This window comes from Tripterygium wilfordii, chromosome 11, assembly GCF_013401445.1.
Source record: "Tripterygium wilfordii isolate XIE 37 chromosome 11, ASM1340144v1, whole genome shotgun sequence".
Classification (NCBI taxonomy): domain Eukaryota; kingdom Viridiplantae; phylum Streptophyta; class Magnoliopsida; order Celastrales; family Celastraceae; genus Tripterygium; species Tripterygium wilfordii.
Genome location: NC_052242.1, coordinates 13,552,962 through 13,578,624, shown reverse-complemented (window position 1 = coordinate 13,578,624; position 25,663 = coordinate 13,552,962). Strand labels below are relative to the sequence as shown.

Genomic DNA, 25,663 nt, shown 5'->3' with positions numbered 1-25,663 from the left:
GGTTATGAGAGAACAAACTAACAACTCCAAATCCTAAGAGAGTTTAGAAATTCGCTCCACTGACTTGTTTGCCCCAGCCTCTAACCCAGCTACTTTAGCGTTTAGTCTTGCAATCAATTCATTTTTCTCATCGTTAGCGGACTGAAGTTGCTCCATACTGCCAAGAAGTTGCACAATATTCCCGTTTGCTAGTTCAAGTTCAGAATGCTTACTCTTTAGTTGATTGGTGAGCTTTTGTTCCATGAGATTATATTGGTTCCAAACAAATTTCTTCCCAGCAAATAAAGCAGATATCTCAGAACGCTTTTCTGAAGCTAGCTTCTCATATTCATGCTTGAGCCTTCGTACTTCACCCTCCAGCATCTTAGATCCAACATCCTTGTCAGCATCTCTGTTTCCAGAATTTATTTTGTAAGATTTTGCGGATTTTCTTGGAGAATTATCCTGAAAACCATCAAAAATGCGCAGACATATTCAGAGTAAACATCTACTTCTTCTTTTCATATGGCTATAAGACCAATAGGGTGCAAACCCGAGAATCAGAGGAAACATACAACGATGAACTTCAACAAATTATAATTGGACTTACCCTTATGTACCGAGAGAGGTAGTCAAAACAAGATTTGTTGTCTGCTAACTTGTCATCTTTATCCTCTGCAATTAGGAAAAGGTAATGCATTGAAGCATAGCTTAATCAAGGCGAAACATGAGAACAGTTGCAGCACCTGCCTCCCCTTCAAAAATATACAAGCAATATGTATACATATGATAATAAAAAAAAACACCATAAGAACCTACTCATTATCATATCATAAATATCATCATATGAGGAGTGAGATATGTACTTGGAAGTTGTACTTGTGTATACAATAAAACTATAATTAAGACCACTTTGTTCCCCTTGGCAGTCAATGAATGCCCAAAGTAACAATCTTTTTGTTGAAATGCATATATGAATGGTTGCTACTTCATTCTATGACTCTGTCATTGGCAATGTCAAAAGAATGATTAAGACTTTATTAAAGAACAAAGAAGCCAGAATCACTGACCCAAATTCAATTTGTCAATAGCACTCTTTCCCTGCTTCATATCTATTATTAAATCCGATTCTGCCGCATCAAGAATGTGCATTCTATCTCTCCACTAAACCCTCCCTCAACTACGCAAACCCACAAAAAAAAAAAAAAATCTAACTTTAAAGAAATTCTCAGAACCCTAATCTCAAAATCCCAAATTCCCTGGAAATTTAGGGCTTACTAACCTGAGGGATATGATCTTGGTAAAATCGAATATCAGAGACCCGTTGATCGTGTTGCATATTGATTTGATCTTGGAGAATGTTCCTCTCTTTGACGAGAGTTTCAAGCTGTTGTTCTTGGGACTTCAACATATTAACCAAACCGTTGAAGATTTTTTTCCCATTTTTTACGTTCTGACGGAGATCACTGAGAGAGCGTCTCGTTGTGACCATCGTGAGTTTCTATTAGCACATGAGTAATAGAAGAAGAAATCGAGAGAGGAGTAGGCGGCGACTGCTTCCTCGCTGTCTCGCAAAAAAGTGAGAAACTGACTGTTTTAATTCATCAGGAGAAGAAAGGGAACGTACTTTTTGGGCCTCAACTAGGTCATATTTAAATGGGTTGGGCTTCTTTGTAATGTGCGAGTGGTCATGTCAGTCAAAAGACCGATTGGTTACTCTTGTATTTTATTTTATTTTTGACTGGCAGGAAAGATATAAACCACACTACGATTTACCATTCTAATTACTAGCACAGGTGTATTGTAATTCTAATTGTATTTAGAATAATTATATTCACATTATATGAGAATATTTAATTTAATTTTAACATTTTTATTTATAGTAATCACATTACCCATCCTCATATTTACGAAATTTACAATCACAACTTGGGAAGCTTCTTTTAGTCGTCGAAATTTTAACATTTTTATTTATAGTAATAACATTACAATATTTCATATGTTACATCTCACATGTTTCAAATACTTGTAGATGATCAAGTACTTGTGCATATTCAAGGGCACTTTCTTCTGCCACCACGAGTAGTCATGTTGGCATAGCAGGCACAGGACTCGAGGTTACCGGAAGTCCCTGGAGGAACACAGCTGCAACGAGCACAGCAGGTTCCGCATGCCCTCTTGCACAGATTTGGCCTTGATGATAACCCACACCTGGCCTTACAAGCCGCACCGCAATCTGTCAAAAATTTACGAACCATATGTATTAGTAAGTAAGCAAAGATGTTTCATTGAGGACTTTCATCAAACACTTTTGAGGAAAGTCAATATAATTCTGTATACCAATCTTCGTTGGAGGATAAGGAGGAGATGCTGCTGCTTGATTTGCTTTCACCTGCAACACAATCATGCCCGGTGTGAAAAACATTAATTGACTCAAAAGGAGAAGAATATCTGTTTGTGTGTGTGTGTATAATTAATTACCAATTCATCAGCTTGAACAAGGTGGAAGAAAATAAGAGAGAGAAGAAGCGAAGCAATCAAAGCCTTAGAGAAAGTCATGGCTCGCTCTTATCTTGTAAGTATATATTTGTGTGTGTTTTTGTGTACAAAATAAGAGAAAGGGTGGCGATATTTATAGCAAAAACTCTGTTAGCTAGGCTTAATGCGAGGAAGGGACGTCATATATCTACTTTATCTCTTACTTAACTCCATTAATCAGTTAGCTTAGCAAATCCACGTGGCAAAATGTAGCTGACGTGGCGCTTTGGTATATGTATGGTGTATACAGCTGTACTGCACCAAAATCTGTCATCATTATTACAGTCTGTATTACAAACGAGGTGGTTGTTTGCTTTATAATAGAAGATATCCTATAAACAGCAGAAGCATCCAGGCCAGGAAAAAAAACAATAGCAAAGGTTTTCATGGTCCACTCTGTGGACTCAAAGCTTATCTTTATCTATAGTTTGACTCACTTTATTAACAATTTTAATTTATCAAATCCAATTGTTTATGTATTTGCCAGCCCACCAATTCCAATTTGGCCAACTAGTACACTATCCATTGTAATTAATTAATGTGGGCCTCATTGTTTCTCTTACAAATAATCTTACAGGGGAGGAGTAAAATCCACTCTAATATACTAGCATCAAGCGATCTGAGATTTTATTTTAACACCCTTTCGCATGCGTGGATTGGGTTATATCATGTCCAACACATAGACAAAGTAGAGATTAGTATTCCCCATCAAGACCATGTGTCTGCTTCGATATCATGTAATTAAATGTCAGTCTTATTTATATTCCTTGTAAACCGACTTACAATGGAGAAGGAAAATCCACACTAATATACTAACACAAGTGCTAGTACCCAAGAGATGTGAGATTTTGTTTTAACACCCTTTTGCACGTGTGGATTGGGTTACTTATGTCAGACCCAACACATGAACAAGGTAGAGATCAGTGTTCCCCATCAAGACCATGTGTCTGCTCCGATACCATGTAATTAAATGTCAGTCTCGTTATCTCCCTTGCAAACCGACTTACAATGAAGAAGGAAAATTCACTCTAATATACTAGCACAAGTGTTAGTACCCAAGCGATGTGGGATTTTGTTTCAAAGCTCCTCCGCACGTATGGATTGAGTTATGTCAGACCCTACACATGGACAAAGTAGAAGTCAGTGTTTCCCATCAAGACTCTGAATCTGTTCCGATACTATTAATTAACTACGGATCTCATTATCTCCCTTGCAAATGGCTTACAAGGGAGGAGGAAAATCTACTCCAAAATATTAACACAAATTCTAGTACTCCAGCGACGTGGGATTTTGTTTTTAACATATATTAGCCAAAGCCGATCGATGATCATCCATACCTTTTTTTTTTCTTGCATGATGGTACGTATTATATGACGTGAATATAAACAAAACATGAGTCTTACAAGTCAAAAAGGCCCCAGTTGTAAAGGTTTGAATTTGTGTTCTTTTTTCTTTTGAGCAACTCCAATGGTCTTTCGGCAACGAATATGTAATGTATAATTTACTGCAATGACAAGTTTGGTATAGTTGGCGAATGGGCCATGGGAATCGAATTAGGTTGTACCTAGTAGTATTACTATTCTTGATATATATTGTAAACCCACACCACCATATACATCAATAATATTGTTCGTTTTAGATTATTCGATTCCCATAGATACATCGGGTCTACACAATTTTATTTCTCATTAGGCCCAAATAAATGAGTTAGGCCCAACTCACTCGACCATAAAAAATTGTCTTGTTGTTTGTTAAGGGTAAATTTGATCCTTATAAATAAAGAATTGTTTCCACGTCTTATTGATGTGAGACTTAACAAAATTGGTACTCAATAATTGGCCAAAAATAAGTACAAATTAACAACTGGTGGCTTGGCAGTGGCATAATCCACAGTTGTGTACTCTTTTTATGGCTACATAAATTTATTGGAGCGAGGTTTATTTGAGTGTAGACAACAAAACCAACCTCGGATCAATTGAATGCATGAACAAGTGGAGTCCAGCTGTGTGCAGCTGTCCAAGTAATTGATTTCTAAGAAGATTCAATGGATCCGAGGGAGGACGTACTGCACCAAGATTTTGGGGAATTTTGAAAAAGTTACAAACGTGTAGTATTTAATGTTTATTGTAATGAATTCAATTATATATTTTTATTCGAAATAAAAAATAAATTAATCATAATTGAAATATTGAATGTAAATTTATATCCGACAATTTAGAATTGTCGTTCATGATGACGATAAATTTGATTTTTATTTCGAATAAAAAATATATTGTTTGAATCATTTTGTTAAATACTATACATTTATGATTTTTTACAAATTTAAACAAGAATTTGGGGGAGGATGTGCATTATGCACAAGTCATATGAACGGTGGCCCAAAAGATTATGGAACTTTTTTGGGACTCCAAGTAAAAAGAAAGAACCAGCATGCACACTTGTGTGGATGGTAATTACAGATTACAGTCTTTCTGTTTTGGTTTATTGTCCTAACGAGCTAAATTGTTTTTGCACACTTTTTTTTTTTTTTTTTATCTTGTTAGGCAAAAATAGCTTTTAGATATCAATAATGTCGCGTTTTAGTTGGGGATATAAACTTATGTTATTGTTAAGTAAAAAATTTATGTGCATGCGAGTTTATCGGTTTGAATTTAGATCTTTATCAGATGTTAAAATGACAAATTTCTATAACTATTCTTTTCAGCTTTAAAAAAATTAAGTGGAGACAGCAAGCGCGGGAATCTAATCCCATATTAGCAACAGCATATTAGTTACGCCGTGTTTGGCACGAAAATTCGGAACTTTATCATGAGACAACTGAGGTAGTTCCTAGCTAGTTGGCTAGTTATATGTACAGTTTAATGATGTCAGAGTCAGTGAAGTGACTGCCAGTAACATTCACCGTACATACGTGGCCAATGGTGATTGGATTGTTTTACCACGTAAGTAGAGCTTCTCAACTACTACATCACAATTATGAGATAAGGAAAAGAATCATTAGCTGTTGTATAAAGTCGATTATACTTGGCCGACTAGGGAGTAGGTCCAAGGTGGTCAACATACATGACTAGTCATCTTTCTTTCACAATCGTGTGCGATATCAGACATCTTAACATACAAAAAATGGCCAAATAGAATTATTTTTTGACGTAAAGATTGTCTGTCCATATTATTAGGTTTGATAAGACTGCTACTGTGAACTGCCATGCCCTACGGGTTAAGAGAAATCTCACTGTAGTTTTTCTGTAATTTTAATCACACACGTCTAATTTGATTATCAAATATAGGATTCACATGATTTTTTGAATTTAATAAATTGTTTACACGTCCATGAAAAATGTACCATTTTTGCATAAACCCAAGTTTTGCTATAAATAGGGACGACCCTTCCTCACATTCTGTGCACTAAACACTACTGCTAGAGCTCTGTAGTTTCATTTTAGTGTTCTTCAGCCATGGCCAGGTCTAAGGCTTTGATTACTTCACTTCTCCTGTTTCTTCTTGTTCTTCATCTTGTTCAAGCTGATGATGAGTTGGTAATTGAACATCCAGTTCTAAATATCAACCCTTTCAAGCACATATCATCTTCTTTGCTTAATATTTGGCATGGTGCTTGTTTTGCAGGTTAATGGAAATCAAGCAGCAGCTGCTACTCCGAAGAAGATTGGTAATTTACTGAATTCTCCAAGTGTTTGATTAAAGTCCTCAATGAAACTTTTCTGCTTAATAACTTGTGCAAGTGTTTGATCAAAGTCCTCAACGAAATGTGTTTCCTTAATGACTTTTGCAAGTGTTTGATTAAGCTTCTCAATGAAAATCTCTGCTATAACACTTCCGCAAGTGCTTGATCAAAGTCCTCAATGAAAGTACTTTTCTTCTTAATAACTTGTGCAAGTGTTTGATCAAAGTCATCAACGAAACTCCTTTGTTTAATTTATAACGTTAACAAATGTATGAATGTATATATGTCAGATTGTGGTGCGGCTTGCAAGGCGAGGTGTCGGTTGTCACGAAGGCCAAATCTGTGCAAGAGGGCATGCGGAACTTGCTGTGCCCGCTGCAACTGTGTTCCTCCCGGAACATATGGTAACCAAGAAGCTTGCGCCTGCTATGCCAATTTGACAACCCATGGTGGAAGAAAAAAGTGTCCTTGAATATATCTGTTTATATATGATCAGCTTCGGCAACATCTCTGTTCTTGAATGCTAAAATTCATGATGCATATATATAGTAAGAGTGAATAAAGTTGCTGAATGTATGAATATGTATTCTCGTGTAAACTGAAAATTACTTATTAAAATGGAAAACGGCCTTTACATATCATATATATATATATATACTCTATATTTATACGTTCTGGCTTGAGGGAATCATCATCCCACGGCAAATCTTATAAGCACAAGGACAAATTAAAGCTTTGGAATTATATTCAAGGACACTTGCGTTTGCCATTGTGGGTCTTCAAGGTAGCATAGCAGGGACAAGCCTCGTAGTTACCGGAAGTCCCTGGAGGAACACAGTTGCATTGTGCACAGCAAGACCCACATGCCTGATTGCACAGATTTGGCCTTTTTGATGACACGCATCGCCACAAGCAAGCCCAACCACAATCTGCCACAGTACTCAAACACAAGTAAGCAAAGGGAAAAGAATAAAAGAATAAGTGTGTGCTTATGGTGTCTTCCGAGTTCAATAACATGGGAATTTAAGCAAACACTTGGCAATCTTGAAAAATTGCCTTTCATGGGAAGAGAAAAACGTGATGGACGTTGATTTGAAGGATAAATTGATGACTCACTTGTGTTCTCCTGCAACAAGTGGTCAGCTTCAGCCAGATGGAGAAGAAGAAGAGAGATTAGAAGCGAAGCAATAAGAGAGTTGGAAGCGATGGCCATTGTAGATGTATAAAACTAGAGGCTTAATTGTTTGGTTTTGAAGGAGAATGTGGCGCTATTTATTCCATAGTGTACGCGCCCAGCTACGCGGTTAAAGTTTATAGTAGCGGAGATTGCAGAACCCGAGCCGTTGGAATGTTCTGCAGGGACAAAGCTATCGCTTGCTTAATCTTGTTTTTTACTTCTTCTTTTTTTCTTTTTTCTTTTGCACAGGTGGAATCCCTCATTAATTATGGTCTATTTATTGAAACTAAATTACTGGAATCAAACAAAAAAAATTTAATTGAAGACAGATATATAATTCAGTAGTTCAACGAATGATCAAATAGATTATAATGAAAAATCATTGGTTTCGACAAATAAAATATTGACATCCTTGTACGGCTCCGTTTGATAGAGCTTATTTGTTGTGAAATAAATTTTTAGGTGTTTGGTGGAACTTATAGTTGAAATTAATTTATAATTAGTTATGAAAATTTATTTTTTTATATTTTATAATTATAAGTATGAGTATAAATATTAAATTTGTCAGTATAATTTATAAATAAGTATAAGTATTATTTATTATTAAATTTAATTAAAGTATAAGTTATAAAATATTTTATATAAATCAAATTGAAATTATTATCTAAAAAATTTATAATATTACTTTTTGTTATTGTAGTTGTAATTTTTTTAATTTTTTATAAATATTAATTTCAAACTTAAAAAAGACAAAAAAAAATTGGCCGCTAGTGGTTCCCCAGCCAGGTAGAACAACTAGCATGTTCCATGCGTTTGGCATTTTGTGAAATCGCTAGCGGTATTATTTTGCGGACGGGCAGACGGTTGTGCCAAACAGGCTACTAGATGACAAATATTTTTTCATACCAATAAATCCAGCAAATTAAATATGTAGATTTTATTTTTAAAAATTTTCACAGAAAGGAAAATATCAACATCATTTTTAGAAATTTTTTTTTAAGAATCTAAAATGCTGGAAACTCACAAAAATTACTCAAAAAACATAAAAACACGGAAAAAAAAACCCTCCTTGTCACATCTAACGAAAAAACTATGATTCTTGAAGATGATGGAAGAGTATGCCTAAACAAAGGGAAGAAAAAAAAGTGTCGATACTTATTCCACAGTTTATTGGTATAAGTCGATCCAACGACATATAATTAAAGATTCATTCTCTCTCACATAACCGATACTTTTTCTAAATCTATGAATCAATAACAATGATTCAAGAAGAATAAAGTCGTGCATTCTTTTGACCCCAAAAAAACCATTGGTTCACCACTTCACCGAACGCTATAGGAAGATTAAAGTGTACTCCAGCTGTATTATGATATGTGATATGCACATATGCGACAGCTGTCGTGCCAAATTAGTTGTCTCGTTCTAACAAGATAACTATCATCACTTTCTCAAAAATAGTAGTAGAAAAAGAAACCAAAACAAGCCCAAATGAGACACACTAGCCAATGCGTAAGCATAAGTCTAGCTACTTTGTTCCTTTTAGTACTCCATGAACTCTCCCTATAAATACCACCACGACCTTTTATCCGATTCTGCACTAAACTGGCAATCGATTGCTCTTTGAATTAGACATGGCCATGTCTAAGGCTTTGATTGCTTCTCTTCTCCTAGTACTCTCTCTTCTCGTTCTTCATATTGTTCAAGCTGATGAGGAGTTGGTAATTAAACTCTCACCCTCTTATTAATTATCAGTTTTTTCTTCATCCGTTTAAATTTGATTCATCAACGTGTGGTGCTATATATGATCTGCCGCAGGTGAATACTAATCAAGCAGCCGCTTATCCACCAAAAATCGGTATTTAATTTCTAATTAATTATCTAATTTTCATTATTATGTCTTTTATTACAAATATATACATGTATATATAGAGAGCAGCTCCCATACAAACTCTCGTAAGTTACGGACAATATTTTTTCACTCTTTGCTGTCCAATAGTCAAACTCTTGACTTAGTGGAAAAAATGGATGTCCGTATTATGAGCGTCTTTAGGTGAGCATTTTAAAAATATATATATTAGCAAACGAGTCATTGATTGATTGAACATCAATAACTTTACATGTAAGGATCGATAGACCTATCCATTAGGGCATGAGTTTGAGTCGCAACACCTCCTCATCCCCATCCCTTATATATACACACATATACATGAATTCTTTTATTCCAACTTTAAAGTGTGGACAACGTTTTTATCATTGATTTGGAATATGTGAGACCTAAAACAATACGCCTCACTTGTCATTTCACTGATCATATTATGGTCTGCACTTTAAGTTGGTATAGGAGAATTTCTATGGGTATATATATATACACACACATACACACTCATGTTGGTTTTTGGTGAGTTGAAGATTGTGGTGCGGCTTGCGACGCCAGGTGCCGGTTAGCGTCAAGGCAAAAGATGTGCAAGAGAGCATGTGGAACCTGCTGTGCCCGTTGCAACTGTGTTCCTCCGGGAACATCCGGTAACCAGGAGGCCTGCGCCTGCTATGCCAGCTTGACTACTCATGGTGGCAGACCCAAGTGTCCTTAAAAGCTCCAAATATATATATACAAATGGGGGCCTGTTACTCAGTGTTAGTGGTGATCATGCAAAGTATGTATATAAATAATGCGTGTATTGTTCTATAAGTATGTGATTGTTCATGCGCTTATGTTATGTAGAGTGTGATAACTAGTAAATAATGAGAATTATCAGCTTGTTTTCTACCTTGAAAACTTTATTTTGGTTAGATAGGGTAGGAGACCAAGTACACGACGAAGTTTGCGATTTGGGCTCATACGACAAGCGTCGTCAAATGAAAAACCCCAAACCCTGGGCCCCGCCGCTTTCAACTAATAACTAGCCCAAAACCTAAGCTACGCAGCGGGGGCACACTTTCGCGGCCCGGCCCGTGAAGAGCTGCTGGGCTGACAATGTACCGGACGTATTTCACCAAGACAGTTAAGTCCTACATTGGTTGGATATTCCAGCCAAGTGTGATTTATAAAGCTAAACTCACCCCCAAACAATTTTAAGACCCCATAATAAGAACAAAATCGTGAGTGTAATTCGATGTATCCACTGTGAATCGGAACTCCAGAGCAGACAATATTGTTGTGTAAGGGGGTCCAATCTCCATTCTCCAACATGGCGTTTTCACGAGCCTAGTGAGTTGGGTTTTGATCTTAGTAACTGAATTCATGAAGAATAAAATTGTGTGAGTCTGATGTATCCATAGGAACTAGACAATATTGTTGATATGTGTGACAGTATGGGAGTGTAGATTTGTGATAGAAACTTCACCTCAATCATCCAAAAGTCCGGTGCACAATGTATCGAATTATAGTCATTTACAAATTTCGAACCACTTGATTGGCTTTTTAATATTGTACAAATTTCGGGTCATAAAATTTGAAAAAATCAATCCAACGATATATTTTTGACGTTTTAGATCACATGAATGATTGAGATTAAAATAAGAGCAGCTGTTATTTAATAAAAGTAGCAGCGTACCCCGATCCGACCCACTGAATCCCTGTCAAGATCAACAGGTTCAAAATCTTCCAGTGCCATAAATTAGTGGCAGATTCAAGGTTTCTGCAAACAAGATATACGAAAACCAATATCCCTATTTAATTAATCCATCTGGCAACTAGCCTAATGAAGTAACGGTTAACTTAAATCAATATATGAATATTTATTATGAGAATCATAACGTGTACACATGCACCTACCTCTTTTTTTTTTTACTAGAAAGGCAAGAATTCACCAACTCCTCTTTATTACCTTCAATCTGTTCACTTACGTCTCTTGCTATATATATGCATCCACCACTGCTACATATACACAGTAACAGACTGCGAGTCTTTAAGCGATGGACATCAACAAGACTCTCATAGCTTCGCTTCTCATTCTTCTCTCCCTTACCTTCCTCGCTGACTGCTTTCAAATGGTAGATTTTCAATTCCAAGTGTATTAATTTCTTTTTGTTTTATTTTCATTGTAAATTTGTAATTTTTTCTTTCACCTTTTTCAGGTAATCACAGATGAGGTTCAAGAACCCCAGCTCCAAGAAATAGGTGATCTATATATATATATGCTGTCATCACACATGAATTAATTAACATGTGAATGATTTTGATTTTGATTTGAATTATCAGATTGCGATTCAGCATGTGATGTGAGATGTAGATTATCGTCAAGGCCAAACTTGTGCAAGAGAGCATGTGGGACTTGCTGTGCGCGCTGCAAATGTGTGCCTCCTGGAACCTATGGCCACTATGATACTTGTCCTTGCTATGCCAACATGACTACACATGGTGGTCGACACAAGTGCCCTTAAAAGCCTCGACTTTACAAGCCTTAATAAAAATAATATCATTATTGTAGAAGCAATGCTTATATCGCAGACGGTTGATGATGAAATAAATAAAATACTGACGTTTATCGGCATCAAAAAACGATTATCGGCACCAAGAAACGATTATCAACACTAGTAAATATACATTTCTATAAATAATAACTGGTTCCACATATGATATTTATTGGCACCAAGAAACGATTACCGATACCAAGAAATGATTATCGACGTCACCGATAAATAGATAATAATTGGTTCCACATATGATGTTTATTGGTACCAAGAAATTATTATTGGCACCAAGAAACGATTATTTGCACCAAGAAAATATACATTTCTATAAATAATAATTGGCTCCACATATGAAGTTTATTGGCACCAAGAAATGATTATCGACACCGATAAATAGACAATTCTGTAAAAAATAATTGGTTCCACATAAGATGTTTATTGGCGGCACCAAGAAATGATTATTGACACCAAGAAACAATTATTCGCACCAAGAAAATATACATTTCTATAAATAATAACTGGTTCCACATATGACGTTTATTGGCACCAAGAAACGATTATCGGTACCAAGAAATGATTATTGACACCAAGAAATAGATAATTCTGTAAATAATAATTGGTTCCACATATGATGTTTATTGGCACCAAGAAACGATTATTCGCATCAAGAAAATATACATTTCTATAAATAATAACTGGCTCCACATATGAAGTTTATTGGCACCAAGAAACGATTACCGGTACCAATAAATGATTATCGACACCGATAAATAGACAATTCTGTAAATAATAATTGGTTCCACATATGATGTTTATTGGCACCAAGAAAAGATTATTGGCACCAATAAAAGATTATTCGCACCAAGAAAATATACATTTCTATAAATAATAACTGGTTCCACATATGACGTTTATTGGCACCAAGAAACGATTACCGGTACCAAGAAATGATTATCGACACCGATAAATAGACAATTCTGTAAATACTAATTGGTTTCACATATGATGTTTATTGGCATCAAGAAACGATTATTGGCACCAAGAAAATATACATTTCTATAAATAATAATTGGTTCTACATATGACGTTTATTGACACCAAGAAACTATTACCGGTACCAAGAAATGATTATCGACACCAATAAATAGACAATTCTATAAATAATAATTGGTTCCACATATGATGTTTATTGGTACCAAGAAACGATTATTGGCACCAAGAAAATATACATTTCTATAAATAATAACTAGTTCCACGTATGACGTTTATCGGTATCAAGAAACGATTATCGATATAAAAGCAAGGGTTTATGCGTCATTTCACAGAGAAAGAGAGAACTCTCTCCAACTCTGCCGGTGCAGACTGCCGAGATCTTAGTGCCACGTGCCTTCCATCTAGAAATTCTGCGATAACAGCCGCCGTTTAAATGTGACACAGTGGATGGTAGTTGTCCGATGTGGATCCCACGTGGAGCTGCTATGTCTAATGTTTGGCACAAGATCCGACGGCTGTGGAATGGTATTAATCATGAACCGTTCGATGACAGTTTGTGTACAATTGACAGAGAGAGATTGCTTAGTGGTGCAATTTAATGGGTAGGTAAAAATCTTCGGACTTTTCGTCTGTTTTGGAAGTTCAGAGGGAAAGAGATAAGCTATCCAGCGGTGATTTGGGAGTCTCTAAAATGGTTTAGTCTTCAGTACATGTATAGACATAAACAATCTATCATTAAATTTCGTACATTTTCAGCGAAAAAGGAGTGTTGTTCAAGTTTTCAATTCAGATAGATTTTGTTCAATTTCAAAGAATGTATTGCGACGAGTTCGTGATGGTGGGATCTGTGTGGAGTAGAGTGATAGACTGATAGTGGGTTCTGGATGATTCATTCATTTTTGGGTTCAATTCATCTGAATCTGGAAGAGTTGAGATTCAACATAGCTTTTCTTCTGGTTTCTTTCCTTTTCTGTGGGTTTTTTCAGTAATTTTGACTCTGTTTTCCCTTCTTTTCTCTTATTTTCTTTTTTGGGTGCGCCTCTCTCTCATATTATATACGTACTTTATTCACGAAGAACCTGATTCTCTCTGAACACGAGAAATGAAGTAACTTTTTCGCTTTCTTCTCTCTCAAAATCTCTTTTGCTGTTCTGCGTCCTTTTTGTCTCTCTCTCTCTTCTCCTCTTCTCTTATATTCTATTCGGTGTTCACTCTTTTCGCCGTCTCGCACCGAAGAGAGATATCCGGCAACTAAATTGATTTTCTCTATCTTTCTGGAAACCCAAACGCCACTTTCTCGCTTCTCTCCTCGGCTAACATTTCGCAATCAGTAACTAAACCAAACATCTCCCCCCCCCCCTCTCCCTCTCGGGTCTACCCTGTTTGCCATTTTGTTTCATCACTTAATTGTGAAACCCAGAAGAGCTCAAACCCATTCGCGTTCGGTTTTAAACCTGAATTCGAAGATAAATACGGATAAGTGAAGGGAAAATATCTTTTGGGTTGTGTTGTTCTTGAAGTGTTCGTCTCAGGTGGGGATGATTTGGACCGATCCGAAGCCATTGAAGCCGTTTTGAAAGAACAGATGTTGTTAGTGTTGTCGTTGTTATTGTTTATATTATCATGACGGAAATGGACAAGGTACGGGACGTGAGGCGTAAAACGAGTCGGCTCTCTAAACAATCTGGACACGAGATATCTTCTGGTGAATTGACGCTACTCTCCCTCTCTCTCTCTCTATATATATCACTCTCAAGTCTCAATTCTTCTTCGTACTTGTCGTTTTCTGCGTATAATGTTGAGAATTCTACAGATAATAGGTGTCCTTTTATCTCTCTCATTTAATTCTTTCTTCTGTGGTTGTTTACCTCTTTTGTTGTTATAAATGTTCGTATGCTTTGTGATTTCAAGGTTTGAATGGTGTTGGCGTAGGTGGTGACTTTGGGTCTTTGGAGAAATCGAAGAAAGAGAGAGTTAAGAGATTGAGTGCGGTTTGTAAAGATAGCTCGAGCTACGAAGACATGGGTTGCTGTGATTTCTCTGATAGAGAAGATGAGCATCATCCTTCTGTGACTAGTGCTGGTTCTGGTAAAAGATTTAAGCTTCCCAAAAAGGTATGCCATTGAATCTTGCTGGAAAATGGGTATTTATTGTTCTATCTGTTCTCTTATTTTGTAATTCTTAGTGGGTTTTTTTTTTTTTTTAATTTTGTAATCTGCAGTTCTTTGATGATTGCAATGAAGTGAATAATTCCCCTGTTCCAAGGAAGCTGCGATCAGGTTCGTAGCTTGGGAATCAAAAGGCCGAAGATATTGCTTTTTCAGTGATCATGTTCTGGTTGCTTTGGTTTTATGGTCCAGTAGATTTTGGTCATTTTTGTTGTCTTTCTTTCTGGCCACTGGCTAGTATCTTTTTTAACTTTTGTAGTTTTGGATTAGAATTGAAGCAAACCTGAAGCTCTCTTGTCTTTGCTTCTGTCGCCTTTTTCTTTTCTTTCTGTGGACTCAACGTTTGTGTCTATTTAATTCAATTTAATATTTGTGAGCTGTTGCTGAACTTCCATGGTGCATTATTTATTTTTCCAAATTATTATAGTTTGTATTAGATTTAATTCCTTTTTCTATTCTAGACTTTACTTTTCCAAAGGGATTCTTTAGCTTTTACGGATCAAAAGTTTGTTTTCTTCTCTCTTTGTTTTTAAATTTTAGGGAAAATAAAAATTGGGATTTGCAATGGGATTAAGTTTTGGCATATAATTTGAATATTTCATTTGCAGCCATGAAGAAGCGTGACCGAGAATCTGTATCACCACCATTACTGGATTCAAAGAATCTGAACAAAGTAATTGGGGAAGCTGAGTCACCCAAAAAGGATGGTGCAAAGAAATCCAAACTGAATATGGTTATTCATCTCTGCATACCATTCTTGATTCTTTTTTAGTTCTTTAGTTTTTGGACCCAAGCATTTGAATTGATGCTGATATGTTGGAATTCACTTTGCTTTCCTTAGAAAAAGAGAGACGCAGACTGGTCCCACAAGAAAGTTGGCTGTGGACCAATCACTAAAGATGAGGAAGAAGTTGTGGAGACCTTGTATTCTTTGGCTGGGATGTTCCATGACAATGACTCTACGGATCAGGATAAACTAGATGGTGAAGAAGCAAACCCTCCAGCTTTGCCGGAGGCAGGGGAAGGTCCAACATTGGCTAAAGAAGGTTTTCCTTGTTTATCTAGTTGCAATCTTAATTTGTGTTCGTTTTGGTTATTTTATGGTCTGCTAAGCTTTGTTGTCTCTCAGATTCCGTGGCTGTGAAGGAAGACTTAAGTTGCCTCTCTGGAACTGCCGAACCTACTGATCCCTCATCCAATGTTCAAAAGTTTCCTGAAGAACCTGTTGTTCAAGAACAATCTAATTTACCCAGCTGCAAAAAAATAAGTTTGGATTTAGCTAGGGTGGTTCCTGAATTAAATTCACCGGCCATTCCCTTGTTGGTAAAGGATGGTAGTGAGAAGCCACTGTGCAATGCTATTGACTTATGTATTCCACCAAAGCAAAATCAAGAAACTAGGTACATAGTGGCTCATCTTTTCAATAATTGGCATCAACAACTTAACTTTTTCTTTGAATTTGATTCTCATTGTTGTGGACTTATTTGCCTTCCATAATGCAGCATACTAAAGGAGGCCAGTAAGGAGGAAAGCTCCCCTCTTCAGTCGAAACCAGAGACTGCGTTGGGACTAGTGAGCATAATTTCCAACCTAAATCAAATGTAAAGTTCGAAACATACTCTGACTTGAGGTTGTTTATGGGTTATTTTTTAGGCTATGACACTTGGAGGTCAAACGAATCCACCACAAATGAGGGACAAGGAACCCAAGAAAATTGGTATGCTTCTTTCTTTATCAGAGGTTTCAAATTATTGATTATCGTTCTTTACCAGAGAACTTATTTCACATTGGCTGCAATTGCTTAAATTCTGAGTGTCTGAAAGTTAATTTATGCATATCTATTATCTGCACTGCCGCAATAATTAGTTATTCATTCAAATGACTCGGCATTGTGGCCAGGCTTGTCTTCAACATTGCCAAATGGTGCTCTGGGTCATGGTTGTCCTCAATGGTAACTTCCTTTTATTGTTTGTGAGTCTTTCTCTTTGTAAAAACCATGTTTTCCCCATTTTTCTAATTCAATTTTCATTTTTCAGGTCCTCAAATAATAAAGTTCCTGCTTGGTTGGATACTTCAGTATATGTTATAGGACAAAATTCATTTGAGAATTGTTCTTCAAGTGGAAAGGTGAGGAGGACTTGTATTTGGCCAGTACTTGTCTCTCATGCTTTTCAAGTTGCCCAAAACTGTGCAATTGTAGGAAACTGCTTCAAAGTTTTCTCTATTTCAAGCATATGAAGGGAAATTTCTGGTGTTCTACTGAAATGCAGGTTTCTCAGGCGAAGAATGGTAAAATTGCATGGAAAAGGTGTGCGGCTCATGTTTATATCAGTCATCAAATTCGAGCTTTAAAGATGCCAGATAGTGGAAATAGAAAGCAGTTGTATCCCAACCAGTTGAGACAGCTTGAGGTACCCAAGCAAGGAGTTCTTGTGGGGGTAAACAATTTCAATGGGGTCAGAAGTGGATTAGATGGAGTTTCCTCTGCTATCAGCTCTGGTAATTGTTATGATAAAAAATCAAATGAAGTTCATAGTGATATTTATCAGCATGGAAGGCAACATCAAGATCATCCTAATGCTTCTTTGGCATCCGGAGAATACCCTTCACCGAATCAGGTGAGCTTCTCATTGCCATTTGCCAATGCTGTTGGTATCTTGCCTTTCGAATGTTCTAATTGATCTTTTGTCTTCTGGAAGGGCTTTGATTTCTTGTCTTTGTCGGCTGGGAGTCGTGGGATTGAAACTAGCAACAGTCTTAGCAGAGCTGTAAATGGGTCGGAACAATCTTCGCAACTGCAAGTTCCCTACCTTCAATCACGTGCCCAACATCCAATGCTCATGTCTTTGTCTGTACCCCAAATACATTACACCTCTGCTTACCCTGATCAACCTGCAGCACCAACACAGCAGGTTTAGTTTTTCTATTGGATCAAACTGCTTTACTCTCTACTTGTCCAGTTTCTTTGTTGCCATTGTTGTCTTAATTCTTAATGTGTTGATGTTATGCTGCAATGCTATACTGCAGGCTCAGCTGCAGCTACATCATCCATATCTTGGCAGACCATTTTATGGTCCTAATTCAAGTTCCGCATCATCGACAAAACAGCAGCAGTTGCAGTACCAACAACGGTTTTGGACAGCTCAGTTGGCTTCGCAATATACTCCTGATGGAACTTCCGCTTCTATGACATCATTTCCCAGCTGGCACTCTGGGAGGCAAGACTCTTCAGCACTGATCCCGCGTTCCCAGCCTGCTATCCCTCCTTTGCCATCGTCTTTCGAAGTACATGGCCCCAAGTACCCTCAAATTTCTCAACAACAACAGCAGCAGCTGCCATGCTCCCAACTTGGTATCCCGCCTTTGCCATCGTCTTTAGAAGTACTTGGCCCCAAGTACCCTCAAATTTCTCTACAACAGAAGCAGCATCTTTGGCCGTCACTTCATCATTGCCTCCCGCTGGGATGAAAAGGCAAGATCACTGCCTATATTCTGTTTATGAAGAAACTGGAGGTGGTTTCCGTGCAAACGGGGCACTGCCATTGCAATTACTCTGCAATGAGCGCCTCTGAAATTCAACCGGCACAATGCAGTTGATCAGATTGAATATATTAACAACATTGTTTTATTCTTTTCTTCTGTTGATATTTTTGCACTTTGATGCTTCACTTTGGCGTGATCCTAAAGAGAATGTTTGCGAATAATGTTTCTTGGGATCAAGAAGCATAGAAGGGAGCAGAAAACATACAGATACATAGTTTTTGCCTGAGACCTCAATTGTTTTGGTTGTCGAGGATGAGCATTGACAAATTCAATTGAAGATATTACGAGGGAAGAATTAGTAGCAACAGTAGAGTACAGAATTAAAATACTTAAAGGGGGAAAAAAAAAGAAAAAAAAACCCACAAAATGGGAAGGGCTTGGGGGAGTAGACAGTAGTAATGCTCAGAATCTAAGATGTATTCAGACATGCTGTACTAAACATAACTGTTCACTCCAGCTTCTCCAGTTCTCCCATTCTCTCTATGATTGCCTGCAAGTCAGGAGAAAGCATCAGTCTCACTGTTAACTGCCCATTATGCAATATAAACTAAACACAGAGAACATAACTCTGAAAGAATCTAAGGATATTTGATGTCCCTGGATTAGATACAGCAATTGCCTAAACCAATTGCTCTGATTACATAGATAACAAACTAGCATGACATTCCTCCCAAAGAAAAAGCGATACACATGAAACGGAAGAAGAAGATGACAAGTATTGAAAGATTGATTGTACATCACTAATAAAATGCAGGAAGAACCACACGAGCACTCCAGTTATTCAAGAAAAAGTAGAAGAGAGTAGTCATCGCACCTTTTTGCTTGTTTCTTGGAGCTCCCCAGCGAGAATGAATTCATCAAGTATCAAATAGACCTTTGAGGACAGGGAAACAAAGTAAGTAAAATCACAGTGAATCACAACGACAATAAAGTGACCATAACAGAGAATGCATACACAGAAGAGAGAGAGAGAGAGAGAGAGAGAGCGCAAATAATTTGCAACTTATATTTGAACATCAACAGCAATATATGGCAATGCAGGCTGATAGGTTTAACATCGAGTAATCATAAGTACACGTACTTTCATTTATCTTCCACTAGGAACAAATGGGAAAGAGTCCAGTACCAGATTGCATTGCATATAGCTTACAATAGTTGTTTAACATATGAGTCTATTGCCTTCCCTTAAAGCACTTCCCGTTTATAATGCATTGCATAATTATCCAAGATATCTTAACATGTACTATTCCATCAAAAGAAAATAAAGCATAATATAATAACTAGCTTCCACATACACAGACAACAAAAATCTTTTTGAGGTATGATATCAAAAGGATCATCAAAACCATGTAACTACTGTTTTTAGAAAAATAACATATCGTCATAAACAAAACTAATTAAAGCCAATAGCACAGCTCAATCATTTAAACTTAAACTAAACTTTGCAGCAAAAACCATGTAAAAGATAGAAAGATTTTGGTTTGGAGGTTTCAGAACCGATGGCCAATACGGACAGTCTTCGTGTTCCAAGAATGATAAAAAAAAATAATTACTGACTAAAAAATGATCATTGTACTGACAAACCTTGTGGAAATTGAACACCAAATCTAGCTCGCACACATTGCTGAAAAAATGATCCAATATCTCCACAAATAGATGGATGCTCTCCAAATAAGCCAATTCATTATCTGTTATGTCAACGCAGAGGGAAAAGAACAATCCAGCATACCGCCTATAGATTACCTTGTGTGTACGAAACTGCAAGAGAGATTATTGAGTCCTAAATCTTTACCCATATAATTATTTCAAGAAAATTTATAACACCCATAAATTCGAAAACCATTAAAAGAAATGAATGGAAAAGCGCGAAAAAAAAAGAGAGAGAGAAGAGTGAGATGTATGTTCCAAAATTTCAAATCAGTAAGAGCAGAATAGATGACTGATTATGCTTGTCATGCTAGTAAAAGAAAACAAGCTGCATACAACATATCTGAATTTGTCATCAAGAAATGCATTGGTTACATGTGCCAACGTCCTCTTTCGAGGGCTCTCTTCTAAGAAAAACTAAACTGAAACATTGTAAAACACATAATAACTAATTATTTTACAAGTACAATAGGCTGAGAATTAACTCCAACAAGAATCAAATATCAGAAGTGATTGACAGCAATATTTCAAATTACTGCATTCAACAGCCAACTCAAACATTTTGACTAAGAATTTGATGATACTGGAGGGTTGCATCCAAGCCTTCATATGCACTCATGTATATGACTATATTTGAAAAGAAAACATGTTTCCTACTCTCGGACAGTCGTTAGTGAAAGCCTCAACTCACTGGTTATCATTTACTAATACATGGTCTACAGTTATGGGTCTGAAACATGTGTTAATACGTCAAGGATAACCAACTAAAAGAGACATAACCCCAACAACAAATTTAGATTAGTAAAACACTAAAACCTCGTACTCTTTGACTGTGATTTGATAAACAAAATTATAAGGAAAGGAGACCAGCTTCTAATATGAAAACACTTGAAAATCCCAATATAGGAACATTCTACCAAAAAAGTGCAATGATTTTCCCCTGTTTCCCTAAATTTTCTCAAATGACCCAAACAAAGCATCAATTTGAAAGCTAATCTGCAAACACTAACCTCAACGAAATTCGTGAACTTGGAATCTCTGTTCACCACAAGCCGATGAACCTACAAAGCCCACAATACAATCAAATTCCAAACCCTAGAAAATGCAACCTTGAACAAAAAGAAAACACGAAATTGGGGAAATTATACCTCGTATTCGACCTTGTGCTTCTCTGAATCCTCGAGAGGAACGTAGTACTTGGCCAGACGAGTCTTGCCTTGTCTGTTCTGAAGAAGTATGAATCGGATCTGCCAAACCATAAACGTCGTTAACAAATTGGACCGATTCTCTCATTTCTTTATGATTTAACTAAGAAATTTTGCTCCAATTGAAACGAAATTAACATCAAAAATCAAACAAGTACCATTCTTTGGCAGATCGCGAACGAAAAGTAAAAAATTAAAAATTAACGTAAAACTATGTGAAATTAGCCCAAATCTACGGTTCAACAATGTCGGATGTGCTGGCTTCGTTGTCTACTTGGTTTTTTGGCAGCCAGTTCGGATTGTCGAAACTCGAAATTATGCATATTCGTCCGGAGGTAGAAGGAAGTAGTCAAGTAGAGGTGTAAACGGGGCTGGCCGGCCCACACAGCAGGCTTAGGGCCCAAGGTCCTGGCCGACGGACCTGGCCAGCCCGAAAAATATTGGGCTTGGGCATATTTTTTAGCCTAGGGGCCGGGTTTGGCAAAATTCTAGGCCCGACTTAATTTTAGGCCTACTTTGGGAATTTAGAGTTTTAACCAGATCCAGCCCGATCTTAAATATATATTTATTATACATAATATATTATATTTGTATTTTATATATTAGTATGAAACTTTTATAATTAATTTTTATTTATTTAATTATCCGCCCCCATTGTGATACTAGGTAGTTATTTGTTTTCTTGCTTTTCAATTTCTTGTTAGGGATTTTGTCCTAACCCAGTTGGCTTTTTAGACGAATTATATACTTGTATTTATGTTTTAGTTGCTCATGAAACCGTAAACCCTTCTCTTCATTGATTTCTGATTAAAAAAAATACAAATCCAACACAAAATTGAAACATATAAAAGAGATAGGAAAATTAGACAAGCCAAATTATATTACCACCTTCATGGTTTTCTCTCCTCTTACTAGAGCATGATTTTGACATCATTTAGTAGATAAGAACACAAAGACATTCAATTTTTGGGTCTCAAATAGAGACAATATATGCACAAATTGGAACATCAAATCACTTATTTGGAGTTGCAATACTACCTTCCCTAAAAGTCATGATCATATTTGGAGTTTGAAGCAGCCAAGAGAGCAGCTCCAATGCCAGAACCATCTTTGGAATGTTCTATCACTACATTCCTTGCTATTTCCATCCCCAGAAGCTCCACGACCGCCTCGTGCAAGTATCTTCTGTATTGAGGGTAATGCTCATACAAACCGCCATCCATGGCCACAACCGTCCTCTTTGAGAAGATGATGCCTTTTGAATCCTCCTCCATCTTTTGAAGAATTCCTACGATTCCTGCTCCTGCTAATCGACCTCCTCGCTTCACGATTGTGTCGCAAACATCCACGACAGTCTTCCTTGTGTTTAAGTTGGGCTCCAACTAAAATTAGCAATGCAGTTGTTAATGAAGAGTGTATTGAGCTAAAGAAGTTCAAATCCATAAAGATTTTTACCTCTGCTACATCGTAAAGGATGGAACCGACAGTTTGAAGATCATCGGATTTGTCTTGCTGCATTGCACAAATATCTGGGGTCCTATAAGATAAATTACAATCGGAGACACGCTTCAATAAGTGAGCGAAATATATTCAAACTTACAAGATGTTGATATCGTCGATTAGTTTTTAGAGTAGGAATGAAGGTGAGTTTTCAAATCTTTGGTAACTGCATGCTGAAGAAATTAAAAATAATGTGCATACCTAAGGGTAAAAGGTGTGTATAGTTTTTGTGGGATCGATTTTCCGAATATAGCACCTTCTTCGGCCAACTTCATCAGCACCCGTCGTACAATTTCACCAAGATACATTCCTGAAATTGTCTTCTCAAAAATCTGAAAAAGTATCAAGCACAATGCCAGTGAACATCATATGAAGACTAATAGGTTGTGTATTACACAATACTACAAACTAAGGATTACCTGCTCACCAGGATTTATACTAGCAGCATCCATATCTCTATCAAATTCGGTTAGAGGCAGACCATTTGAGAACGCTCCCCACTCGGTATTAATAATCTAAATCAGAGGCATTTCATCAAATTATTACAAATACTTAGGTGGAATACGTCTAACGAACATCAAAGAAGGGAAAGAGAATATTCTTATACACCGTTCTTCCGGAATACTTCATTTTCCCCTGCAGTTTTGGAATGGAATCAGTTCGCTCTACATAGCAGGCATTGGTTCCAGTACCCAAAATAACGGCAACCATGACATCATCATCCCAGTATCTTGCACCGGCTAAAGTTCCCACTGTATCATTGACCTAATTTATATCAATTTTCAGTTTAGTCGCGTTATTTGTCCAAAAGTGTTATCAAGGACATGAGCATGTTGAGAACATACTAAGGCAGAAACTCGCATATCCAATCCTTGCCTCTGCATGGCTTCATTCAGACATGCAACCACATCTCTTCCTGCCTGTAAAGAATTTGAAATCCTCCATTATTCTTGCTTTAGATCTCATGTTTACATCAATAATGGATAATGCTACAGAGCCATGGCTAATTCAAGTTACAATGTTATGAAACTCGAACTCCCTACAATCAAAACAAGTGACCGTGCAACACAAAAATACGATCTGTGTCTATTGATTTGTAAATGTTAAGCGTGTACTAAACAAATATACCACTCATATATCATTGGAAGGAAGTAAAAGAGAAACTTTAATGTAACTGGAATAGTTTCAAGGAGCGAATTGATAATAGGCAAACCGAAGTGGGATTGACTGAGAATAAAACTGCAAGCAATCCTTACATCATAGAATTAGATCAACAAGCCAACTAATATGCAAATAGGATCATCATACTACTAAGAAGTAAAAACTGAGACGAGCTCTTCTATGCCAACAACTTTTTGTCCACAAGATTTGAGAGCTTAATTGCCGAAGAAACAGGTAAATGACTTAGAAATGGAAAGCTAACATTCTCACCATAGTGTTCTACAGCCTACTTTTCAGTTTTACAAAAAATTTGGTCATACATTTATTCTAACAAATTGTCCTTAACTTCCATGTATGGGATTATTGGGCAATTGCTTCAATAGGAGAGATAATATAAGAGGAAAGAAACACCAGTACAAACCGTTCCGGAGACTGAGAAACCCTTTGTCCACTTGATTAATATGCCTGAATCGATGGAAGTCTGCTTCACAGGGAACGAAAATGTAAACCCAATCTCTCTTTGTCTTCCGGGTGGCAAGTGAAACTTTACACTCTCCTTTTCTGCAAATTTTGCCAACCCGGAAGCAATAAAATCAAAGAGTTCCTGATCAAGCCAAATCCGAAACAATCACCAATTGAGTATAAGCCAATCACAATACACACTCTACTTTATTCAAAACATGACATACAAACACACACCTCAGATGTACCAAACATCAACTCCTGAGGGATTGAAACTTGCTCGAATTCGACATCAATTACTCGCTCTTCCTTCCCACCCAATTGCACCCTCAATACCCTAAAGTTTGTTCCACCAAGGTCCAAAGCATAGAACAACCCTTTCTCATTGCTTTCATTTCAACGAACATGTAATAGACAAAATTTTCAGAATTTAAGCAATAAACAAGCAAAAACAAAACTCTGCTCTCATGAAAGCTATCAAATTACTTTTTCTCTATGAAGTTGTTAACTTTGCCAGCATAAGTAAAGCAAAACGGCATGGCAAAGTAAGTAAAACGACTTATTAATCACACTTTTTCCAAACATACCCAGAAGGCAAACTGTCAACATAGCTGAGGATCATCTTGAGATCGCTGCCACCGTCAACGGCAAGCCCGGCTCGCATGTCTTTGGCCATTGCTTCCGCCACGTGGCGCAGAACCGGCAGGGGAGTAGCACAGTCCTTCTTTAACTTGGTCAAGATCGGAGAAACAGAGGCAACGTTGGATCGGACGGCCATCGTTGCTCGAGCCATGCATCTTGAAGGTCGTGGCCTCGAGAGACAGAACGATCCGACCGTCGATGAAGTGGCAGCAACCGACATTGCCAGTGGACGGTAACGGTAAGATCTATGCAGAGAGTTTAAGAGAGTCAAAGAAGGAAGTCTGAGATTACAGGGAGAGAAGAGTGTTTGGTTTCAACTGTTGGGAATCGAAATCTGTTGTCGTTTTATTAAAATAATTATAATTTGCTTGTTTGGGTTGAGCTAACTGTTTTCTGTTGGCTTTTCTGTATGCAATTAAGGAATCTGGTTGCTAAAAATTGCTTTGTTGGAGGAAACAAGAAAAGGGTAGCGTTAGGACAAGGTGGGCGGACAAGCCGATGTAGACTTACTCGGCAATCTCTGCTTTTACAATTCAAAGTTGTCTACTCTTTG

The 25,663-nt window shown here is 37.1% G+C and overlaps 9 protein-coding genes across 14 annotated transcripts; 4 read left to right on the top strand and 5 right to left on the bottom strand.

The window, feature by feature from the left end:
• Nucleotides 1-2: 2 nt before the first annotated feature.
• On the bottom strand, nt 3-1,612 carry LOC120009064. 3 transcript variants are annotated; one of them, XM_038859507.1, is made up of 4 exons: nt 1,262-1,612; nt 1,050-1,159; nt 590-654; nt 3-444 (listed from the first exon to the last, which is right to left on the bottom strand). In XM_038859507.1, exons 2-4 carry the CDS (start codon nt 1,129-1,131, stop codon nt 34-36), a joined length of 558 nt encoding a protein of 185 aa, XP_038715435.1. In that variant the 5' UTR covers nt 1,132-1,159; nt 1,262-1,612; the 3' UTR covers nt 3-33. The 3 variants fall into 3 exon arrangements, with proteins under 3 accessions (XP_038715435.1, XP_038715436.1, XP_038715437.1); XM_038859508.1 differs by lacking the exon at nt 1,050-1,159 and having other exon boundaries at nt 590-981; nt 1,262-1,606; XM_038859509.1 differs by lacking the exon at nt 1,050-1,159 and having other exon boundaries at nt 590-734; nt 1,262-1,606.
• Nucleotides 1,613-1,917: 305 nt separating this feature from the next.
• Nucleotides 1,918-2,622, bottom strand: LOC120009065 (snakin-2-like). Its single transcript, XM_038859510.1, has 3 exons — nt 2,461-2,622; nt 2,320-2,371; nt 1,918-2,215 (listed from the first exon to the last, which is right to left on the bottom strand). The coding sequence occupies exons 1-3, from the start codon at nt 2,536-2,538 to the stop codon at nt 2,034-2,036; spliced, it is 312 nt and encodes a 103-aa protein (XP_038715438.1). The 5' UTR covers nt 2,539-2,622; the 3' UTR covers nt 1,918-2,033.
• A 3,273-nt stretch (nt 2,623-5,895) lies between these two features.
• LOC120009067 (gibberellin-regulated protein 1-like) lies at nt 5,896-6,837 on the top strand. Its single transcript, XM_038859512.1, has 3 exons — nt 5,896-6,053; nt 6,142-6,184; nt 6,490-6,837. Exons 1-3 carry the CDS (start codon nt 5,973-5,975, stop codon nt 6,669-6,671), a joined length of 306 nt encoding a protein of 101 aa, XP_038715440.1. The 5' UTR covers nt 5,896-5,972; the 3' UTR covers nt 6,672-6,837.
• LOC120009069 (gibberellin-regulated protein 1-like) lies at nt 6,683-7,788 on the bottom strand. The gene is made up of 2 exons (XM_038859515.1): nt 7,316-7,788; nt 6,683-7,128 (listed from the first exon to the last, which is right to left on the bottom strand). Exons 1-2 carry the CDS (start codon nt 7,410-7,412, stop codon nt 6,947-6,949), a joined length of 279 nt encoding a protein of 92 aa, XP_038715443.1. The 5' UTR covers nt 7,413-7,788; the 3' UTR covers nt 6,683-6,946.
• A 1,106-nt stretch (nt 7,789-8,894) lies between these two features.
• On the top strand, nt 8,895-10,152 carry LOC120009066 (gibberellin-regulated protein 1-like). The gene is made up of 3 exons (XM_038859511.1): nt 8,895-9,094; nt 9,192-9,231; nt 9,786-10,152. The coding sequence occupies exons 1-3, from the start codon at nt 9,008-9,010 to the stop codon at nt 9,965-9,967; spliced, it is 309 nt and encodes a 102-aa protein (XP_038715439.1). The 5' UTR covers nt 8,895-9,007; the 3' UTR covers nt 9,968-10,152.
• A 1,063-nt stretch (nt 10,153-11,215) lies between these two features.
• On the top strand, nt 11,216-11,860 carry LOC120009068 (gibberellin-regulated protein 1-like). Its single transcript, XM_038859513.1, has 3 exons — nt 11,216-11,369; nt 11,454-11,496; nt 11,578-11,860. Exons 1-3 carry the CDS (start codon nt 11,292-11,294, stop codon nt 11,757-11,759), a joined length of 303 nt encoding a protein of 100 aa, XP_038715441.1. The 5' UTR covers nt 11,216-11,291; the 3' UTR covers nt 11,760-11,860.
• A 1,967-nt stretch (nt 11,861-13,827) lies between these two features.
• On the top strand, nt 13,828-18,608 carry LOC120009582. Of its 4 annotated transcripts, none has more exons than XM_038860227.1 (13): nt 13,828-14,487; nt 14,715-14,896; nt 15,004-15,061; nt 15,559-15,683; nt 15,792-15,996; nt 16,080-16,350; nt 16,453-16,522; nt 16,604-16,667; nt 16,850-16,901; nt 16,987-17,077; nt 17,221-17,568; nt 17,650-17,862; nt 17,978-18,608. In XM_038860227.1, exons 1-13 carry the CDS (start codon nt 14,406-14,408, stop codon nt 18,416-18,418), a joined length of 2,202 nt encoding a protein of 733 aa, XP_038716155.1. In that variant the 5' UTR covers nt 13,828-14,405; the 3' UTR covers nt 18,419-18,608. The 4 variants fall into 4 exon arrangements, with proteins under 4 accessions (XP_038716155.1, XP_038716154.1, XP_038716157.1 ...); XM_038860226.1 differs by having other exon boundaries at nt 14,694-14,896; XM_038860229.1 differs by having other exon boundaries at nt 13,828-14,602.
• Nucleotides 18,609-18,716: 108 nt separating this feature from the next.
• On the bottom strand, nt 18,717-21,667 carry LOC120009583 (AP-2 complex subunit sigma). The gene is made up of 6 exons (XM_038860230.1): nt 21,504-21,667; nt 21,289-21,387; nt 21,151-21,201; nt 20,078-20,251; nt 19,308-19,367; nt 18,717-18,983 (listed from the first exon to the last, which is right to left on the bottom strand). Exons 1-6 carry the CDS (start codon nt 21,504-21,506, stop codon nt 18,942-18,944), a joined length of 429 nt encoding a protein of 142 aa, XP_038716158.1. The 5' UTR covers nt 21,507-21,667; the 3' UTR covers nt 18,717-18,941.
• A 532-nt stretch (nt 21,668-22,199) lies between these two features.
• On the bottom strand, nt 22,200-25,422 carry LOC120008893 (hexokinase-2, chloroplastic). The gene is made up of 9 exons (XM_038859265.1): nt 25,056-25,422; nt 24,706-24,856; nt 24,428-24,610; nt 23,691-23,765; nt 23,455-23,610; nt 23,265-23,360; nt 23,047-23,177; nt 22,801-22,882; nt 22,200-22,727 (listed from the first exon to the last, which is right to left on the bottom strand). The coding sequence occupies exons 1-9, from the start codon at nt 25,328-25,330 to the stop codon at nt 22,389-22,391; spliced, it is 1,488 nt and encodes a 495-aa protein (XP_038715193.1). The 5' UTR covers nt 25,331-25,422; the 3' UTR covers nt 22,200-22,388.
• Nucleotides 25,423-25,663: the final 241 nt, after the last annotated feature.